This window comes from Polypterus senegalus, chromosome 1, assembly GCF_016835505.1.
Source record: "Polypterus senegalus isolate Bchr_013 chromosome 1, ASM1683550v1, whole genome shotgun sequence".
NCBI lineage: Eukaryota > Metazoa > Chordata > Cladistia > Polypteriformes > Polypteridae > Polypterus > Polypterus senegalus.
In genome coordinates, this window is record NC_053154.1 from 292,138,295 (window position 1) to 292,161,481 (window position 23,187).

The 23,187-nt window shown below is 38.1% G+C and overlaps 1 protein-coding gene across 3 annotated transcripts in view; it reads left to right on the forward strand.

Moving 5' to 3' along the window:
- The window catches only part of LOC120543437 (VPS10 domain-containing receptor SorCS1), a 1,156,507-nt gene that overhangs the window by 1,063,770 nt on the left and 69,550 nt on the right, over positions 1-23,187 (forward strand). For all 3 annotated transcript variants that reach the window (XR_005636356.1, XR_005636351.1, XM_039776557.1), the window contains exons 18-19: positions 7,105-7,276; positions 22,927-23,113. Coding sequence is in view for 1 of the 3 variants with exons in the window: in XM_039776557.1 (XP_039632491.1) it covers positions 7,105-7,276; positions 22,927-23,113 (359 nt within the window). In the remaining 2 variants the exon portion in view is untranslated. The remainder of the gene's footprint in view (positions 1-7,104; positions 7,277-22,926; positions 23,114-23,187) is intronic.

Genomic DNA, 23,187 nt, shown 5'->3' on the forward strand with positions numbered 1-23,187 from the left:
GGGTATGTAATGATGAAAAGCTTGTAAAAAATTAACTAAGAAACATATAGCAGTTAAAATGCAAAAATATTACCTAACACTAACCAGTTCATTTATCTAGCAATGTTTAACAATTCATATAGAACAGGGCTAAGAAATTAATATAGAAACTATCAAATAATAACATTTTTAATAACAACAGCCAGATTGTCAATTATAATGTTTCTAAAATCAACTGCACTAATAAAGCTTGTACAATTTACCACATTTAGAACAGATAATTTGACTATTGCAGAGTAATAATATTGCTTTTAATGACATCAGTCCAAGTCATACTAAAAATCTTGCACAAAAGAAATAGTAAAATCCCTAATGAGTCTACAGCTAATTTACTAGAATATGCTACCTATTCAATGTTATCTGTACGTTTAGTATTTGTTTGCTCAGAGGTTGATGCACTTGCTGCTTCCTGAGCAGCTCTTCTTTTCTCGACCCTAGCAGCCCGCTTCTTCTATTCTGTCGTTGGCATCTTTTCGCGTTAAAACTGATTAAGTCAGTGTTTATGTTGCAATTACTTAGTATGTTTTCTTTAAGTTTTCACTTAAGTTTTCACTTAAGTCTTCAATCTGCCTCAAGATTGATTTAAGATATGAAGAGGTAGGGGAAGTGATGGCGAAGGTGGTAAGGATGACAACGGTGCCCGTCCACTGCCGCAAGTTGATTCTACAATGAAATAAATTAAAATAAAAAGTGGAATAACCTTGGAGGTCAATAATATATAATATATATATATATATATATTGTGAAGAAAGACAAACATAGCATGAAGGTTTAGGGGTTTTGATCCCCGTATACTGTAACAAAAGGCTCAGGTCAATTTATTTTTAAAAAACTCAAAAAGACGTAGAAGGATGGGAAGACGGACAATTTATGTGGATGGACCGGAAATTAAACAGTGCAATGCTGGGAAATATCGTGGTGCTGGATAGGTGGTTGACGTCATCATGTGGGGACCAGAGGAAAGAAAGGAACTCAGAAGTGTTGTAGCTTTTTGGATTATCCGGGTGGTATTACGGCGGTGGCTCCTCTTTCTTGCTGAGAAAATAAGAAGAGAAAGGTTAGTACGCTGCCATTGTCCCCTGGCACGACTTGTCGCGGTGCATATCGGGTCCTTAAACTGCTCCCCATGCACTTGTGCATGACTATATATATATATTAGGGTGACCAAGCGTCCTCTTTTGCCCAGACATGTCCACTTTTTACGTCCTGTCCGGGGTGTCCTGGCGGGTTTTATAAATTCACGAAAATGTCCGGTTTTTAATAGGACCATTACGCGTTTGACTGCCGTATACTAGGGTACTACTTTTTTGTGCGACGTAATTACCGGGAGGCTGCCTTGTGGGCAGGTCTGTGCCGCGCGCAAAAACACACACACACACACACACACACACACACACACACACAGACACAGACAGGGAGCAGTGCAGACAGGGATCAGAGCAGAGAGCGGAGCAGTATAGCAGGGAAAATGCCGAAGCATAAGTGCAGCTTCACCGATGAACTGCAAAGAAAATTTCCCACATACCGTCCCAGTCGGGACAATTGGGAGGCGGAGTGCACCTTGTGCAAAGCCGGTACATATGTCTTGGTATCCAATAAAGGTGCTGGGGATCTGAAAGCCCACATGGACACCGAGAAACATAAAAAAGCTGTGCGAGGCGAGAGTTCATCTGCAAAGTTTTGTCAGAGTTTTTTGTCAGACCAGGAAAAACAGAAGATGATGTAAATGCAGCAGAAGGTGTAATGGCTTTTCATACAGTGAAACATCACAACAGTTACAGGTCCATGGATTGCACCAGTACTTTGCTTAAAAAGGCATTTCCTGACTCTGACATTGCAAAAAAGTTTAGTAGTGCTCACACCAAGACCGAAGCCTTCGTCAATGGTGCTATAGCCTCCCACTCTGCTGAAATCACTCATGAAGCACTCAAAGAAATCCAGTACTGTGGTGTTTCCACAGACGGGAGTAACCACGGAGCAGTGAAAATATTCCCAGTCATAATCCAGTATTTTGACTGGAAGAAGGGTGACATGCAAACAAAATTGATTGAAGTTAAAGACACACCCAATGAGACAGCAGAAACCATTGCAAAATATCTCACAGAAACCTTGGCAAAAACAATCTGTCGGAAAAATACATTGCATTTACTGGAGACAATTGCAACACAAATTTTGGAGGAATCCGACGTGATGAAGCTGGAAAGAATGTGTTTGCAAATTTGAAGAGTTTGCTGCAAAACAAGACTCTGATCGGTGTGGGTTGCCCAGCACACATATTGAAAAATTGTGCACACCATGGGGCAGGCACAATAGAAATTGACATTGAGAATATCATATTCAAAATCTACCAGTACTTTCACATTTACACTGTGCGCACTGAGAGCCTGAAGGAGTATTGTGATTTTGTTGAGATTGATTACAGAAGGATGCTCTCTCACAGCAAGACAAGGTGGCTGTCATTGTTCCCAAGAATTGAGAGGATGTTACAGATGTTTCCAGCTTTAAAGGCACATTTTCTGTCTCAGCAAAAGCCACCCATAGCACTCAAGAGTTTTTTTGAAAATTATTTTACTGAAGTCTACCTTTGGCACATGCACATTCAAGAAATGGAACAGGAGAACATGTCCATTATGGAAGTGAAGAAGATATTAAACAATATACATACCATTCTTCTTCAACGCAAGAGCAACAACTTCATGTCCCTTAAAGTTAAGGGACTACTGGCACAGAAGCGCAAAGATGGACTTGACAAAGGCTGTTTCCAGTTCTGTGCAGATGTGCATGGCATGTACAGTGCATGTCTGGAGTATCTGGAGAAGTGGATGACTCCCATGGAAGAGTTCTCAACATTCATGTGGATGGATCTGAGTGAGCCACCAAACTGGAATGACGTGGAGGCATGCATCAATTACCTTGGAGAGAAGGGGGTGGCAATTGATGATGTTAAGTGTTTTGACCAGGTCACCAATCTGAGGAAACTCACAGAAACGTGCAACCATGATGCAACCAAGAGTTCAGTGGCCTGCAGGTACACCAGAAGTGGACCAAATATTTTGAAAAGGCAAAAAGCATTGCATGTTACTCAGAGCTACTGACAATTGCACAGTTTGTCTTTGCACTTCCCTCTCACAATGCAAATGTTGAGAGGGTTTTTTCACTAATGCAAAGCCAGTGGACCAAGGAGAAGAACCAGCTCTCCGTAGAGTCACTAAAGGGGATTCTACTAGTTCAGTACAACTTCAAAGACATGTCTTGCAAAGACTTTCATGCTTATTTGTTAAGCTATCGAAAACTGCTAGGAAAGATCAGCTCTACAGCAAAATATGGATGGGCTGACAAGGAGGATGAAGAAGAGAAGCAGGATGAAGAAGAAAACGAAAGATGAAAAGTCTAGATTCTTTTTGTTTAAGTTTTTTTGTCTTTGTGAGACTCTTCTGTTATTTATTTTATTACATTTAAGAGATATATTGTTGAAGCTGGAACAGAATAGTTAATATTTAGAACAATATTTAATTATTTATTTGAAGAGTCTAAGAGAGCTATTATTTTGTTATAAGTTTTTACAGATTTCATTTAATTTTATTACAGAGGTTAATTCTGCACCATTTAAGTACTGTTTAATAAATAATGTTCATCAACCACCAAGAAGCTTGTCTGAATTCGTCTGGAGGCTGTGCCGATTGTCCTCTTTTTGGGAAATCAAAATATGGTCACCCTAATATATATATATATATATATATATATATATATATATATATATATATAGTGGAGGATGGCCGGCTGTTTATCCCGGCCAATACCCCCAAGCCGCCAGGTGGAGCCCTCCTTGCAGCATGGAAGTCCCCAGAAGGGGCAACATGGACAATGGAGTTTTTATGCACAGCCCTGCTAGATGCCATGGGGGCCACAAGAGGGAGCTGCAGGGAGAACCAAAGACTTCTTCGTGCCCTATGACCCGGAAGTTCGTCATAGGAAGTGCGACGGGCTTCCGGGTTGAAGAAAAGAACTTATACCTGACTCGGAAGTGATTGAGAATCACATGGACTGGGGATTAGGAACACTTCCGGGTCAGGAGATATAAAAAGACAGTGGGAGCTCCCAGACGGCGAGCTGAGCTGGGTGGAAGGGTAGCAACGCGTCTGGGAGCTGGAGGATTGTGAATTGTTTGTGATTTGTGATTAATTTATGAGTATTGTGGTGGAGAGTGTGCTTTGTACACTGGAAGTTTAATAAAGTCAAGGATTGGACTTTTACCTGGTGTCTGGAGTTGTGGACAGGGGTTCAAGGGAGCGAGAGTGCCCCCTATATATATATTTATTTATACACACTGCATGGCATTAGCTAGTGCTTTCCATTTTTACTGGCTGTCATTATTTTACCGTCACACACATATATCATAGATCTTTTGTTTTCAAAAATGTATTGTGTAAATTACAGAAGAAATTCTGGCTAATTATACAGTATAGAGTTTAGGGTTTTGACACACAGACTTTCCAGATCACAAGGATATTTTTCTGGTTTTTGAACCTTAACATAGTTTAAAATTTATTTACATTTTACCATAATGCCATTTTTGTCTTATTTCTCGAGTGCGCCATTTTGTGGATTCTGTCGCCATTTTGTGTCCTCTGGTTGCGGATATGTGTGTTTGCAGAGGTCATGACACTGACTTCATTAGGTCAAGGGTTTAAAGGTTCAGGATTAGCCTTGAATCACTGTGTGAAAGACTGTTGTTTTTGCATTTTGCATTAATGAATCCTTGCTATTACCTTTTTAACTTTTTTTTTTCAGCATTTTATTGAATTTATTAAAAGCAAATAACATTCCATACAACCAAGTCAAATTTTACAGAACTATGTTCAAGTCAAATCAACCCCCACTCATGAGAAAGAGAGCTAGACCAACAGAGTAAAACTTTAATAGTAGGAAAAACAAATAAATCTATTAAACAAATTGAATTTTTGATCCCGTTTTGGTTTTAATGAAAGATTTTTTTTAATCTTCCTTTTTTCCAATCTTGTGCTCTCATCTGTGACTTCTGACTTTTTAAATTACCAGTTTATTTGAAAGATAGTGCTAACTTTGGTTTCTGACTTCAGCTTCCTTTTTTGATTTTGCATTTCTCCTGGTCCTTACATAAAAGATTTCACTGTCTCCTGGTGGGGCCATACACACAACTACTCTACCCCAACTCCAATTCACCAATTAATCTGACATTTGTGTGTTGTGGATTTGGGGAAATTTAGAACACCAGGAGAAAATCCAAGCAGACATGCTGAGAATCTACAAACTCCACACCGATTGTGACACATTATCAATCAAACCCAACTTTCCAAAGCTGTAAGGCTAAAGTTCTAATTAATACACCAGCATGCCACTCATGAATATTAATATATGTCTTTAAGGAATGTGATGCAGTACACGATTTATGTTACACAACTGTGAGGTAAATAGTGCAATTCATTAACTTTTAAACAGTACTTAAATGTTTAAACTGTACAAATGCACTTATACAAGTATTGTAACTCTGAATATTCTTAGAGAGAAAAACACATCTAAAAATGTTTAGGTCTAAATAATGTAGAAGCCAGTTCCCTTTGATTCTCTGCCATTTGTTCAGCCCTGCTAGGCAGTGTGAGGTGATGTCTATTGAACAGTGGTAGCGTTTCATTTTGAACACCATGATTCAGTGTTTTAATGTCAATCTTCTACATCTGTTCGGACATTACAGTAATTGCAATATGCAGATTTAGAATAACCAGATTTTATCTTAATCATTTGAAAAATTAGCATTGTAAAGTATTGCTAAGCTGGCAATGGGATGACAGACTAAAAACAGTTTGTGATTCAGGAGCATACGGAATCCACAATAAAACAAATTGTCTTTTGTATGCCAAAGACCTTTGAAGTGTAAAATGCTTTATTTCTACAAAAGGCAGCTCTTCATGCATATCTTTAGATGTATTTGAAAAAAAGAGTGGTACAGTCCTCCTCCTGTGTAGGAAACCAAGCAGACATCCGGAATGCCTGACTGTTAATCTAGAAAGTGGAAAGTCGTCCTGAGGAATCCACGTATAAAGGCTCTGGGGCCACTAGTAGGAGTGCTGGTATAATCTTGCTTTATTTAGAGAATGGCAACTCTTGACTCGAGAAGTGTTTCTAAAACTTGGACCGAGGTGAACCTGGAAAGGTGTTTGGAGCCACCTCACCACAGTGGTCTCATTGAGTCCATTGTCAGGAGGAGTATTTGGGTGAAATCTAACTGGCAGGAATAAAATGACATAGTTTTGAAAAAGAGAGATAGAGGAAATATGAAGGAAGTGGGGTTTTTTTGTACTTGGGAGACTGTAAAGTTGCAAGACTCCAAAAAAGACGAGACAAATACCAGTACAGGAATACTCGGAAAGGCATTAGAGCTTTCATTTCCAGTCTGCCTCCCCTCATACTTTGAATCTTCCCTATTCATTATTTCATTGTGTATTTTATAACTTATAATAAGCACATCAATTTTAATACGATATAGTGTCCATGTCTTTATTCTTAGTAAGGAAAGAACTGCATCAGGATGTTTCAATACTTAGCTTCTTGGTTGCTTGTTTACATCATTCATTACTTTTGTTTGGCCAAAAAATGGTTTGCTTTTCTTTATCAGTCAATGAAAGCACTACTGTACTACATAATTATTTGGACTAATACTGATGTGTTGCCTCTCTTCATCTAAAGATATAATGTTTGAATCATTAGCAGCTTTATGTTTGGTTTTGATAGAATACTTACAGTATGTCTTGAATTTTGAAAATTGGTTGTAAATTTTCTAGGTATACATTTTAATGTATTTTTTTTTTGTATTGCACATAGTTTAAGGCAGAATGATAAACTGAACAGAGAAGGGCTATGAAGTATTGTCATTAGCATAAATAAGTAATGCATTTCAATACCTTGTGCAGTATGCTTAGGGAATTAGAAAGAAAGTACATTGTGTTAAATATAAGACATCTACAGATTGAATGTGACTGGTATCTTGCATTGATTTTTGTGTAACCAGTGCATACATTTGGCTGGCAGGTACCGGAAGGTGGTTTCTAATAATTGCACAGCTGGAGTAAAGGAAATATTCACAGCCAAAAAAGAGCAGTGCCCCAGCAGACCACCTAGGGGTCTCCACCTTGTCACAAGTGACAGTAAGTTGACGGCTACCCAGGGAACGAATGTCACTTTTCTCATCTTCCTTGAAGAGGTAAGTAGCTGAAACAATAAGCACTGAAGCAGAAATGTTGTATCTCACAGTTTGACAGAAAAAAAGAGCGCTGAACATTAAGGTGCACTTGTAAAATCATTGTGTCCTCTTTGGGTTACTAGATAGCTTACGAAGAAAAATCCAACTCAAAACCTGCTTCTTTTGGTTCTCCTATTATATATTTCCATCTTCTATGTTTATTTGTTGAGTCTTTATTAAGCTGCTGCAGATATGTTTTGAAATCTAGAAGGTATAATATTAAAATCTTTACTCTGCTATTTCTCTCCACAGGCTTCCCCTACTTTATATTATCAAACTTTATTTTAAATGTAGTTGTATGCAAATGTTTTATGCTCCCTGGTCAAATTGCATGTCATATTAAATCTCAAAAGTGAAAGAAGTTACTACAACGTCTACAAGACAGAAACTTAAACATTACATATTTTTCCAAATTTAAACCAAAATAACTATTTGCAACATCAAATGTATAAATGTGGCTAGTGCAAAGTTTGACAACCTTCTGTTAGTACTCAGTAACAGATCCATGGCATAAACCACAGCTCTTGTACACATCTTAGAGTGTTTCTATTCTTGTATTCCTTACTGAAAGGCCAAAAATATTGTAGGGATCCTCGAGAGAAATCATATGGAAGACAACGTTGTGAATTTTCTCTTTTTCTATTGCAGTTTCCCTACTGTTAACCCAACATTTCAAGTGCCCAGGCATGCTATGAATACAACAAACACGCAATGCATATGGCCAAATACTCAGATCTAACTGGCACTTGTAAAGGATTGATCTACAGCAACACTAAATAGTTGAGGTTCCCAAAATGAAATACTCATTTAATTACCAGTTTTTGAAGGTGGAAAATAATGAAAAATAAATGGTATTGTATTTCCTGACATCATGAATCCAGTGCTGCTTGTAAAAGACCAATAGAACAGGGCTGTTCCTAGCCTGCCCTTGGAAAGGCCTCACCTAAGGTAGCCTGACACCAATTCTGTACTGGTCGGCCTCTGTCTACACGGGCCTAAAACGATTTTAGGCCACAAAAGTTCAAGATATTTTTAACGTTCCAAAAATGTACTAAAGTGCACATATATGGCCCTTCTAGGCCAAGGAGTCATAAAAACCATGGCTAGGAAGGACAAGACCAAAGCAAGTAGAAAAAGCAGCACAAATAGACATAAAGTGAAAATGAGGTAAAAAGAATTTTTCTAAAAAGTAATTAAGAACAAACAAGTTTCAAAATGTAATGTAATAATCAAAACCATGAAGAGATGTGAATAAATCCAAGAACCCAAAAAATATCAAATACTAACAATTGCATTGTAATTACTTCAATGAACAATTAAAGTTGTCCCAGCTTCAAATATAAAGGCTGTGGGTGGTCCTTCAGGCGTGACATCAGAGTGGCCGCCCCTCTTGGGGGGTTCCCTACATGAAACACAAGGAACAAAGGAGAACACATAATAAATACTTAGTAAATAAATAAACATAGTAATAGTAACATGAATACAGGAATGTAGTAAACATCAGAAAAATACTACTTTAAAATAAACAAAGAAGACACTGAAAAGGAAAATAAACACAAGCCAGGGAACACACCCTAGCTGAAAAATGACAGGTGTCACGGTTGAAGCTTCTGATTTGTCACATGGTGATATTTTTAGGACGATGAGTCCTGGGGACAAAAAGGGGCAGTTGGCTAGCCAGAGAGGAGCTCTTCTGAGTTTTTGGGAAAACAGACAAATCAGTAAGTGCTAGTGTAACCCACTAACCCTTCCCCAGTGTCACCTTTAAACTGGTCCTGGTACAATCCATGACATTCTCCTGCATGTCACACCACTACCTGATCAGTGTTCTTTCTGGTCTCCATATAACTTTCCTCTTCTCTTTGACTGCTTTCACTTTTTACTCCAGGTACTAACACTTTTGACATAACACCTTCCCAAAAGGTTATGTCAACCAAAAGTTCCAGTCTGAGTTTTGAGAAATATACGAGGTGGATATTGATTTGCTGCTTGATTGAGGATAAGCTCTAATTTGTTTAATGAAAAAACATGGAACTAGAAAAACAAGCAAATTGTATTCAAACAGAAAGCAGACTGGGATGTGATCCAAGGACTCTGGGCTTGTAAGGCAGCTATACTAATCAATGAGCCACAATGTCAACCCACTATACATAATAATTTTTTTATAAAAACCACAACTTGCATGTTTTTAAAATTGAGTTACTTTAGCGGAAGTGACTTGCTAGGGTTCTCATTGCATTGCTATTGACCTGTAAACTTGCATTGTCAAGCTGAAATGATCTGTGGAAACATAATTCTAATGAACTGAGCTGATAATTCAAAACTAAACGTCAGTTGTTCAAATATTAAATTATTAGTTTGAAATTACTAACGAATATTGACTGTCTTTTGCTGAACATCATTTGTTATTGTTGATAATCATCATTAATTTAATAAGTTGAGTTTTTAATGGCAATTCATTAGCTGTTATCATACTATCTTTTGATATCAGTCCTTTATGTTATTGTGATTTTAAGTGTCTGGCTAATTTTTTTAGCTAATTTGAAGAGATCAGTATATCAGAAGAGAAGAACAAACTGTAGCCACAGATGCAATAATTTTTCATGGCTGAATATCAAGATGGTTGTTTTGTTAACTTTTCTAAAATTGTTAGGAATAGGGACTTTTCCTTAATCATAAGAGAACATGACCACTTTGTTTATGCTCTTAACTATTTAAGCCATGTCTGTAAATATATTGTTTTATAATATATGGAAAAAAGCAGGATCAAATGAAGGCCAACATCATTAAATCACAAGACTGTTTTAGATTGACAGTAAATGGGTTTTTGGTAAGTCTTTTTAGTAAGTTGTTCACTAGAACTTTGTTTTCACCATGGATGTAAACAATCTACCTATTGTGGAGCCGACCTGGACACAGACAGGCGAACATGTTGTTACTCACCACCACACGTTTATTATGTACAATATTTACAATTAAATGGTCACTCAGACCCAGTTCAAATAAGTGCACAAACCCCAAACACAGTCCTGGCCACACAATGCCTTCTCTTCGGGCCGCCTCCACACTCTCTTCTGCCTCGTCCTGCTTCCACCTGACTCCAGCCTCGAATGAAGGGAGACGGCCCCTTTTATTCTCTCCCGGATGAGCTCCAGGTGGCTCCCGGCATTCCCTCGTTGGCCACGCCCCAGCGTGGCGGAAGTGCCAGCTGTTCTCCGGCAGCTCTCCGGGTGTCCCTCCTAATCTTCCCCCCAGCACTTCCTGGTGTGGCGGAAGTGCTGAGGGAACAGGTCCCCAAGGCATTGGGGCACCTCCTGGCGGTGACCACGGGCCCCTGCAGGGTAGGGCTTCCATGCCCTTAACCCGTAGCCCCCAAAGCAACCAGGAAGGCGGCCCCCACGTGATCCAGGGTGGGCGCAGACCCACATCCGTCCTCATGGCCCCAGCCGGGTCGTTGCCCCCGGCATCCCTGACACTATAAATATGAGAAATTGATTGTCTTTCATTAAAGAAGAGCTCCTGGATGTGTAGGTTCTGCTTGTGAGTAAAGTATAAGGCTAATCAAACAGCAGACGTTGGTTTCCTTCATCTTTAAACTACTTTATATACTCGCGTATAAGTTGGGTCTTGAAACCCGAAAAATCGATCATAAAATCAGACCCGGACTTATACGCCCATTCAAAACTGTGACACTTACATTTTTTTTTTACATCTTCTTGTCTCCTCCAATCTCACATTAGATTCTCAGACACATCGAATTTCGTTGCAGCTTCGCCACGTCAACAACTTTTAATTTAAAACCAGCTTCATATTTTTTTCTGATCGAACGCTCCATTGTAGATAAGGGATGCTCTTACAATAAAGGTGTATGAGGATGCGAGATACAAAAAACACAAAACACTGCAAACGTCACTTCGGAATAGTTCGGGTATTACTGTGTGATCACGCAGGCACAATACATAGAAAAAAAAGTCGGTGTGCTCCGTGGTTACTCTCTCAGGTGGGCGTTAGCATATCATAATCTCTTGGACCAATAGCGTGAGTTTTCCGCATTCGACTTATATGACCGACATTATAGAAGTATATACGGTATTATGCTTCCCAAAATTTTAATTTTAGGTTGTTTCACTCTTCTTTCCTTGGCAGTTATACTCTTTCTGCCTCATGCTTCTTTTTGTCTTCCAACGTCAGAGTTCATTATGATGTAAGTTTTATCAATATAACCCCAACTCTTTCAAAAAATCATCACACACAACCTTTCCCTTTTTGTATAGGTTAACTTCTTTCTGATCATTCTTTCAGTGTACCTCAAGTCTGTAAATAAGATATGTTAATAATTCTTGCACCCACCCATATTGTACTGTATATTGCATTGTTACAACACAATTAGCGCTGCTCTCAGAAATGCACGCTAATCACAGAACATTTAAGTAAACAAAATAAGTTCTGAACAGAGACTGAAGATTGGATCTGAAACATCAGTTGGCTTGTCTCTTATGTTACAGTGAAATCTGAATGTACCCATAAGACTGCACCCAGAATAACAACAAAACAAATGCTTTTGCCAATATTAGGTTGTGTTTTTTGTAAGGCTAATCAAATTTGAATGCAATGTTTAATTTCATTCACTTGATACCACACTGCGAGAAAACAACTTCTCTAAGCTGCTTACATTTAAATTTAAGATCCTTTCATAAATAGGTTGCCCCATTGCAAATCTGTCCTGCCTGGATTTGCTCTTTATTCACCCACCTTCTCTCCAAAATATTAATATCATATTACTAGAATACCTGCGGTGGGCTGGCACCCTGCCTGGGGTTTGTTTCCTGCCTTGTGCCCTGTGTTGGCTGAGAATGGCTCCAGCAGACCCCCGTGACCCCTAGATAGGATCTATCAGAGTACCAACACAGTGTCTATGAAGTCTATGTTGAAGGATTAGTAATCTCTAACATCTTCCTATACCAGCTCCAGTTTGCTTATCAGATTGGAAGTGACTAAATAACATTGTATCTCCGGACCTCCACATTATCTGTGAACACAATCACTGCTGAGGCATCTAATGTATATTGGGATGTTATTTATTCACAATAATTGTGCCTTTAATGTAATTGTTCCATTGAAGCTCCTCCTGAAGCATATACAGTGCCTATAAAAAGTATTCATTCTCATGGAAGGTTTCACATTTTATTGTTATACAACATTGATTCACAGTATATTTAATTTGACTTCTTTGACATTGATAAACAGAAAAAGACTCTTTAATGTAAACCCGAAAACAGATCTCTGCAAAGTGATCTAAATTAATTACAAAAATAAAACACAAAATAATTGATCTTATTATTATAGTCAGTTAAAGTTAAGGTATCATTGGCTCCCAAAACAGCCTTGGGTCAGCAGGCTCAAGTCTCTAGACACCACATGTTTCAATATTCTTCTTTTCAAAACTGCTGAAGTGCTATCAGGTTGCATAGGTACTGTGAGTGAACAGACACAAATTCTCAGTTGGACTGAGATCTAGACTCTGACTCAGCCACTCTATGACCAATGTTGCGCATGAACTAGTTCAAAAGAACGAGTTCATTGAACAAGCCCATTTTTCTAAGAACGGTGAACTTAACGTAACGTATTTGCAAGTGAAGAACGTGAACATGACCTAGTTCAGTTTTATATGAAGTTCTGGATCTGGTTTAGGTCCAGATTAAACTTTTTGCCTTACCCTATAATGGATGGGATGGGTGGAGCAGAATCCGAATATGGTATTCAGATAAGCACAAATAGTGGATATTTACGAGTATTTATTTCATGCAAATTTATTGCCATTTATTTGTATTCAGAAAAAATAACATAAAATCATGTCTGCCTGCTTGTGCTTAAGCTACACCCCTGCTGACACAAGCATGCAGTGAAGATCCGCTTTCACTTTTAGGAAAAAATTGCACTTCACGAGGCCACTTTATATTTTTCCACGTTGAACGTTCACTATGTGAAGCAAATTTTGACCGGCAGTGTAACAGGTTAGTTCACCTATTTGCTGGTTCCACAGTCACCATTTGTATCACACTGTTGAAAATAGAGTGATAATTTATATGCATACTTGCATCTATTTAATTTCTTATTTGACCGGGAGGATATTAGCATATATGGTTATACGTTTTTGTTGCTGGGTATAACTCAATAAAGTGTATTTTATTCAAGAACACTGTAATCTATAATAATAAAATCACTCACTCACTGACTCATCAACAACAACAACATTTATTTATATAGCACATTTTCATACAAGCAGTAGCTCAAAGTGCTTTACATAATAAAGAATAGAAAAATAAAAGACACAATAAGAAAACAAAATAAATCAACATTAATTAACATCGAATAAGAGTAAGGTTCAATGGCCAGGGGGGACAAAAAAACTCCAGACGGCTGGAGAAAAAATAAAATCTGTAGGGATTCCAGACCATGAGACTGCCCAGTCCCCTCTGGGCATTCTACCTAACATAAATGAAACAGTCCTCTTTGGATTTAGGGTTCTCACGGAAGGACTTGATGAAGATAGTCACGTAGAGTTCTGCCTTTTAATCCATCCATCATTGTTGGAGCATCATGAAGCTTTGAGTAGGTGGAGGTTGCGCAGGCCACCACCACAAAGAAACCGGAAAAAGAAACAGAAAAGAGAATTCTAATCTAATTCTCCAACTTCCCATGTAGGTAGAAAGCTGAAATTTGGCAGGCTTATTCCTTACAGCATACTTACAAAAGTTAAGCAGGTTTCATTTCGAAATTCTACATGTAACGGTCATATTTATGGCCCCATCTTCACGAAATTTGGTAGGCGGCTTCCCTGAGCTAACCGAAACCGCTGTACTTACTTATTTCGATGGTATGACGCCACTGTCGGCCGCCATATTGAACTTTCCAAACGTCACTAATTCTCCAACTTCCCGTGTAGGTAGAAGGCTGAAATTTGTCAGGCCCATTCCTTACAGCTTACTTACAAAAGTTAAGCAGGTTTCATTTTGAAATTCTACACGTAATGGTCATAACAGTCAACAACGTCCACCATATTGAACTTTCTTATTCATGGCCCCATCTTCACGAAATTTGGTAGGCGGCTTCCCTGCGCTAACCGAAACCAATGTACATACTTATTTCGGTGGTATGATGCCACTGTCGGCCGCCATATTGAACTTTTAACGGAAACTGATGTCCATACTTATTTCATTGGTATGACACCACTGTCGGCCGCCATATTGAATTTTCCAAACATCACTAATTCACCAACTTCCCGTGTAGGTAGAAGGCTGAAATTTGGCAGGCTCATTCCTTACAGCTTACTTACAACAGTTAAGCAGGTTTCATTTCGAAATTCTACGCGTAACGGTCATAACGGTCAACAGTGTCCACCATGTTGAACTTTCTTATTTACGGCCCCATCTTTACGAAATTTGGTAGGTTGGTTCCCTGAGCTAACCAAAACCAATGTACGTACTTATTTCGGTGGTATGACACCACTGTCAGCTGCCATATTGAACTTTCCAACATCACTAATTCTCCAACTTCCCATGTAGGTAGAAGGCTGAAATTTGGCAGGCTCATCCCTTACAGCTTACTTACAAAAGTTTAGCAGGTTTTATTTCGAAATTATATGCGTAATGGTCATAACGGTCAACAACGTACGCCATGTTGAACTTTCTTATTTATGGCCCCATCTTCTCGAAATGTGGTAGGCGGCTTCCCTGTGCTAACCGAAACCAATGCACATACTTATTTCAGTGGTATGATGCCACTGTCGGCTGCCATATTGAACTTTTCAACAGTCTTTGTTACTTATGGGCCCATCTTCAAGAAATTTGTTAAACGGGTTCCCAGTGCTAACTGAATCCTACTTACGTACATATATACATCCATAGCCTGCAGCTCGGTCGCTGTGTGAGGGGCGTTGGGTCCCCCATCCCAACGCCTCCCACGTTGTTGGCTGCCTGCCTGCCTATATAAGACCGTCCGTTGCTCCTGTCTCTACATTCCCTTCCCTGCTTCGCCACGGGATTCACATCTCCCTACTGATAACTACAGCCTTTTTGTTTAATCGACGGCTTCTCCACTGTTTTATTGTTTGTTTATTACAATTATAGTAATTGTGTAGGTATTTTACACTTACTTTACATTGCTCAGGTACCCATTTCCTTTAACATTCCAACCCCCAATACCATGTCTATCGAGATGATCATATTGCATGGCCATATCAGTCTCACTCTTGATATCCGGAGGAACATTGTGTTCTATAAGAGTGAAATGCTTAAGCCCTTCACCTATGGTTCTGCATGTGAGTTAATGGCTGCATTGTTCGGTTGTTGCTTTCAAGTGTACCGAAATGGCCAAATATTTTACACCTTTCAACAACCGCCAATGCCTCTTTAACATCTTAGATTCACAGGTGACGATTTCAGTAGTGGACACTTTGATGTTTATGAATGTTTAAACTCTCAAAAGCTGGATGTGATTTTATCGATGAAACCAGTTGTGTGCTTACAACACTTGACAGATGCCAAATGTCACTTCAACACAACAAATCCTGCAAATACTGTCGTAATTGAAACAAACCATGAAACTCAAACCGATTATGACAGCAGCAACCTAAGCTGTGAGATTTGAGACAAGATTACTGTTCACATGGCCAACTGTACGTTGCATCCTTAAGAATAAGCTCAGCGCACAGCTTGGTCATGTTACAACCAGAGAGCTGAACTGACAACATGGTATACAAAGAGATCCTTAACAAATAATTATTGACATATTTTCCCTCAGTTTAAAAAGGTTTACTTTTCTTCTTAATAAAAATTTTAATGCAGTACTTCGCCGCTGTGAAGCACCGGTATTTTGCTAGTAACCTAATATAAGGCATGCAAAATTGAAAAAAAGTAAACTCATGGCTCATTTATTCTCACTCCTTAAAAAATACAAAATGAACTGAAAATGAATGAGTTCAAAATTGAAATGGTGAACTATGAACGTGAATTTATTAATTTTAATCTGTGTGAACTGTACTTTGAGCTAGTTTTTGCGAGGTGTGAACTTGCACAACACTGTCTATGACATTAACATTGCTATTCTGAACCATTCCTGTGCAGCTTTGTCTTTATACTTGCCTGCCCTTAAGGAGTACTTAAATGGTTTGCCAGAACCTGTTTGAGCCTTTCAAATGTCACTGTCAATGGGCTCAACAAACTCCCCATATTCCAACTATGGAGAAATCAATGAGGGGCTTGTGGGTGCAATAGGGTGATTGCTTCCATATTAAAAGCTTTTTTTAGAGATCCAATACAATGCATACAAATGAGGCCAACAACAACAACATTTATTTATTTAGCATGTTTTCATACAAATGATGTAGCTCAAATTGCTTTACAAGATGAAGAAAGAAAAAAGAAAAATACAAAAATAAGATTAGGCAATACTAATTAACAAAGAATAAAGTAAAGTCTGATGGCCAGGAGAACAGAAAAAACAACAACAAAAACTCCAAAGGGCTGGAGAAAAAAAAAATCTGCAGGGGTTCCGAGTCCACGAGACCATCCAGCCCCCAATGGGCATTCTACTTAACATAAAAAATCTCAATCGGTCCTCATGGTTTTAAGGCTTCACATGGAAGAAATTAGGTGATGATGGTCATGTGGACATCTGGCCTTCAACCCGTTAATGTCAGGACTGCATGGCGTCTTGTGATTTGTGACATGGTACAAATCTCCATTGAAGCAGTATCCTGTAATCACCCCTCATGCTCTTTATCTAAGCATTCAGTCTTTATGCATGCAAAACTAAAAACATACATTCATTCATTAACCACTGGTAATGAATTAAACATTATTGTAAAAGTTGTTCATGCCACCTTAAGGAACTTCTTTACATAACTATTTTAAATCTCTAATGTGTAGGGTCTTTATGTATACCTATCACTTTTTACAGCAGAATGTTTGAGTCTGCATGTTGACTTGATCCTTTTAACGTTCTAATTTCTCCCAGAGCATCTCATATGCATGCCTGAGTATCCTGGTTCCTTTTCCTTTCACTTTAACCAATTTTAGTTCAAGCGAAGCTGTCATCCAAAATATTTCATACACAGGCAGAATACTTTGATATGATGGAGAATTAATGACAGAGTTGGTGACTGCATGGCATTCATGTCATAACTTTTCTTGATGGTAGCTATAAGGTTTTAATGCCAAGCATAGTCTTTTTGTTAATGACATTTGGCTTTATGAGTAGAAAATCCTAATAAATGTTGTAACAAGTCTGCTAATAAAAATACACTTTGCAAATTTAAACAATGCAGCAGTTTTCTTCATGCACAGTGGGATTTCCATATGATTCTCCTTTGAAAGCTATTCGTATTTAATCTTTTTCTAATTCCAGTAGTATTTGTGCTTTGCTTTTGACATCTCTAATGGTAAGAGAAGCCTGGAAGTAGCTTCTGGGTATGATGTTATTTCAAATTGCATAATTTGGTTAGAACTTAAAGATATTTTGGTAGCACTGACACTTTACACTGTAGTACAACACTGAAGGTCAAACTTATAATGTTTCTGACTAGACACATATAAACGAAAGACCTGTGTGTGTCTGTATGGAGCAGTCCGCTATGCACAAACTCAACTACAGCCACTAGGTGGTTCATGCATGCACTTTTACATTTTTTGGTGCTCACTACAAAAGACCCGTGTGCAGCAAATGCCTCCACACAAAAACAATGTTGCGCTAACGACACAGATGTAAAGATAGAATGTCGACACGAAGTAATCCCTGCGGCTCAACAATGTGTAAGTGAAACATCTTAGCAACAGAGGGCAAGGCTTAGAGTTTTCACTAAAGACATTGCCTACCTGGAGTTTTTTTTTCTCAAGACAAAGATTAATAGGACTTATTTGCCAGTGATTCGGCTAAGATATGGTATCACCAGTGTCTTCTTACAAAAGCCAATGGGGCAGCAAACACAGGTTAGTCCATACAATTCTTAAGAATTAGCTAACGCCTCTCCAAGTTCACGATTAAAGTAAAAATGCTAGGGAGTCTTCGGGTTGGTTTTTGTCCCAAAGACCACATGCAGCTAGTTTTATACATTATTTAATCGAGAATTACCTCCTCATGATCATCTATTCCCTGACAAGAACTGGTTGGACCAGATTCTAATTACTATAATTATTTTTTACCAAGATGATAGAATAAATGATACAGTTTAGCTGAATTTAGCTGAAAGTTGCATAATTTATTTAACTAATTAATGACAAAGCAAAATGTGTGTCATTTTAAAGTCAAGGTAAACTCACAGAAAGAGAAAGTCACATACACTTTACAAAATAAACACCAAAGTGTAACAAACAAAATGAAATTATACAGTAATAAACAGTACAGTGCCTATTAAACATATTCACCACCTTGGAAAGTCTCATGTTTTATTGTTAATATAACTTTGAATCATAGTGGATTTAGTTTGGCTTTTTGACATTGATCAAAGTCTCTTTAATGTCAAAGTGAAAAATCTCTGCACAGTGGTTTAAATTACAAATATACTGTAAAATACAAAATATTTGATCACATGAGTATACATCCCCTTTAATATGGCACACTGTATCCAGCAGGGGGCACATGCTTGCTAGGAAAAGGTTTGTGAGGGATTGTGGTCTTTACTAAACCTATATATACATATATATTATAAAAGAAAATCTTGAGACGAGAAGACACTATTGCCAAGAGATTTTTTCAAATTGATAGAGGGGGTTTGCCCTCCTCTTAACCATTTGTGGTTAACAGCCCACGCCCACGGTCCTCTCACATCTCATTCGTGTAAATTCTTTTGTCAGACACGGTTCTTGCACTGAGCTCTTATAAATTTTTATGTTTTCCTCACTTTAATTTCCCCCCCAAAAAAAAGACTTATTATGTCCAAATCTTATTGAAGAATTTTCTCCCAAAAAGTTATAAACAGAAGAAATGAGTACACTGGCAATCCTAGCACTGAGAAATGATTTAGTCAAACAAATTTAGACAAACAAACGTGAAAATTGTTGATCAGTACAAGGGCAAATTGGTTAAATGGATATCAATAGACTATGCATTTACAGTTTCCCGTTAGAATGGCTTTTGCTATGACAACAAATCACAGGGACAAACATTCGAAAAATTTTGTTTATTTATTAGAGTAATACGTTGTGTTGTCACAATGTAAATCCAAACATGGAATAAAGATTCAATGCAATATTAAAGAAAAGCAGATTCCAAATATTGTTTTTACTGAAGTTTTACAAAGAAAGTGTAAGTTTAAAAAGTATTTGCGTGTTAATTTCAAAGCCAAACAGAATGAAAATGTATATAACACAACGAATACCTCTAACGCAACATGAAATATAATTTTCTAGTTAGTTCTATTATGCATATGTAACAATTCCCTTGAAAAATACTCTGCTTAAATTGTATACCCGGGGGCTGGCGAGTAAAGCGAACAGGGGGCAGAGCCCCCTAGTATATATATATATATATATACACCCTGACAATATATATATATATATATATATATTGTCGAGGATGCCAGGGGCCATGACCCGGCCGGGACGCCTTGGAGGACCGGAAGTGGGCGTGTGCCCATCTGGGATCACGTGGGGGCCGCCTTCCTGGTTGCTTTGGGGGCCACGGGTTCAGGGCATGGAAGCCCCACCCTGTAGGGGCCCGTGGTCACCACTAGGAGGCGCCCGAATGTCTTGGGGACCCTGGACCTCAGCACTTCCGCCACACCAGGAAGTGCTGGGGGGAAGAGAAGCAGGGACACCCGGAGAGCTTCCGGGAGAACAACCGGCACTTCCGCCACACTGGGGCGTGTCAGCAGGAGATTGTCGAGGAGTACCTGGAGCTCATCTGGGTGCGGATAAAAGGGGCTGAGAGTCGAGAGCGGAGTGGACTGAGCTGAGTAGGCAAGGAGGCGACCTGAAGGTAGTAAGGTATTGTGGCCAGGACTTTGGGGACTTTTGGGGTTTTGTGGTGTACTTTTGTATATAATAGTGTAAATAAATGTGTTTGTGGGTGACATGAACGTGTCTGCTTGTCTGTGTCCGGGTCAACTTCCACAATATACTGTATACATACTATATTTTATCCTTCCCTAGTGGTATAGCAATGACTCTAAAAGGAAGAAAGAATCACTAACATTAACGGATGATTATACTTTAGCTTCTTTTTAAAATTGGCTTAACACTCACAATAATATTATAAAATTCAATAGAGAGTTTAGGAAAGCATTTTGTCCTGGGCACTGGCAGGAAGATGTCTTCCATTCGTCTATAGATGAACTCTGGTGTTCCGTGCAGTTGTCCCAGTTTTTATTCTTTCTCTTTGAACACAAAACTTTCAAACTTGGTTTGGTTACTGCAGAAGTTGCTTGCCTGGCAGTATTCATTTGGGGAGCCCTGAAATAGCTGACAGAAATACTGGCGACTTTGGCCATAATATTGATCATGACCAAACAGGACACGTCAATACTTCAGCATTGTGTAACATTTGACTCATCTCATTTCCCTGTCAGTTGGATTCCTATTGTAAATAAAATAATTTATATGAATAACCCTCACACATTACAGTAGCACACTTAAAACCTTTGCCTACACACACCTCAGTCATCACTGGTGTAGCCAGTTGGTATTAGAAGTGGCAGAATCAGTTCGATGGAGATAACCTATCTGGGGTTTCAATTGATTGAAGTATAAATGCTACTGTATGTGGAAGGAACGCGTGGGGCGTAACAATGGTGACCTCACCTACACAATGAAGACAAAAGAACTTTCTAGGCAACTCTGTGAAAAGCTCAAGTCAGGTAATTGAGATAAGAAAATATCCAAGTCACTAAATATTATATATTATACATTCATTTTTTTGTTCATTGTATTGAACATGGCTTGTATTTTGGCCATACAATATAAATGACCTTAGATGTATTATAAGCAAAACGCATTTTACAATGCCTAAGGTTAAACTAATATTTTTAATAATATATTATAGTAATAATATTTTTTAATTTATGTGCCTTAGCTGTTAGCACAGATGTTCCACTGTTGTAGTGTTACTGTGGTTAACTGAAGCGGTTTTATATAATGGCCAATATTATATTAATGCATAATTTGTTATTGTATATACTGTACAATATATTGTAGTTTATATAGCCTTGCAGTTACTACGATTTTCAATTTGTACTTTCTCTTTTTTAAATACTTGAAAGAAAGAATTCGTCTGACAATCTTGTCAGCAGATAAAAATAAAGTTACTTTATTCAGAAGCATTTAGCACACCTAACACTGCTGATTTGACCTGAGCCATACAAAACGCAAGACAAAAAAACATGTTGATTATCAACATGGGGGGTAATTATGTAACTCAAGTTCAGTTTCACCTGACTTTCATACATGAATGCTTTCTCTGAAAAGCTAAAAAACATTTTATAGAAAGCACACAGGTGAACTAGAAAAAAAAATCTAAAGGTATATTTAACGTATGTTTTATATTGCTTTTTCTCCAGTGTGAAGGAAAGAACTAAACTATGTCCATATAAATGTTATTATATTTTTAAAAAGCTTACTTTTTATGTGCACCCACTGGATTTGAGGTCCCATTGTCACACCGTATTATCACACCTCACTGAAAGTTCCTAGGCCTGTGATCAGAAAGTGCTATCAACAAAGTTAAGTAGGTTGATGACAATGTTACATGCAGATTATGCCTGCTTCCACTCATAACTATTTCTTAGCAATATTGTTTATTGTAATAATGTTTATTACAAAAAATAAGCTTTACTCTTTCCTACTATTTGAAGTCACCCTGAAAACTAATGCCTGTTAATTGGTGTACCTTTCTCTTCCCAAAATAAGTGCATAACAGGTTTTCAATAAACCAAATACACTAAAAAGAATTATTTTCAAAAAATGCACATTTACACTACATTGTCAATCCAGCAGATAATCACTTTTTTAGGTGCATTCATGTAAAATGTGAAAAGCACGTTTTGTCATCATCACGTCTGTCTGATTCTCTGTTCACATGAAACAAGTCCTATAAAATTCTGGGAGAATGTTTCTGGTTTCCTACCAGTCTCTCTGTTTTTCAGTTTTTTCCTTTAGTGCTGCTGGGGAATTCTCTTTTGATGTACACTTTTTACAGTGGTATGATTTACTGCTTTGTAGTTAGTTACACCAGCCCACCTCCTCTGGATTGTGGGGTGTACTGCATTCGCCAAAGGGAGCTTCTTTTTTTATACATACTCTTATTGGCCTCTCTGGAGACTTTTAAGAACTTTTTACTGGCTGAGCAAACACTTTAAAACCTATACTTGATGGTGGGGATAGCAGCCCAGGCAGACTATTGCTCAAATATAGTTGATAAAGGGAAAACTGATGGTGGGCTGTTAGATGGGCACTACAGAAAAGTGATAGATTGATAAACTTTGTTTAGGGATTCTTCCATATTCTTAATATGCCTAATTTTGTACATTCAATGGCTATCTTAATGCATGTTTAAGAGATTAACAATATTTCATCAGTTCTGCATGTCAATAATTAAGTATGTTTTTTGATTTTTTTCAGGGTGAAGGACCCAGAACGAGCATCATGTTAGATTTTGGAGATGGTAATGCTATTTCCTATTCTAATGTGAGTTCAATTGAAGATGGAATCAAACATAATTACAAGAATGTGGGAATTTATAAAGTGGTTGCTGTTGCCGAGAATAATTTAGGATCTGACAGCGCTGTCCTCTACCTGCATGTCATATGTAAGTATTTTTTTTTCAAAATGCACATTACATTTCAGTGCAATAATAAAATATGTTACTCAGACTTAACAGGA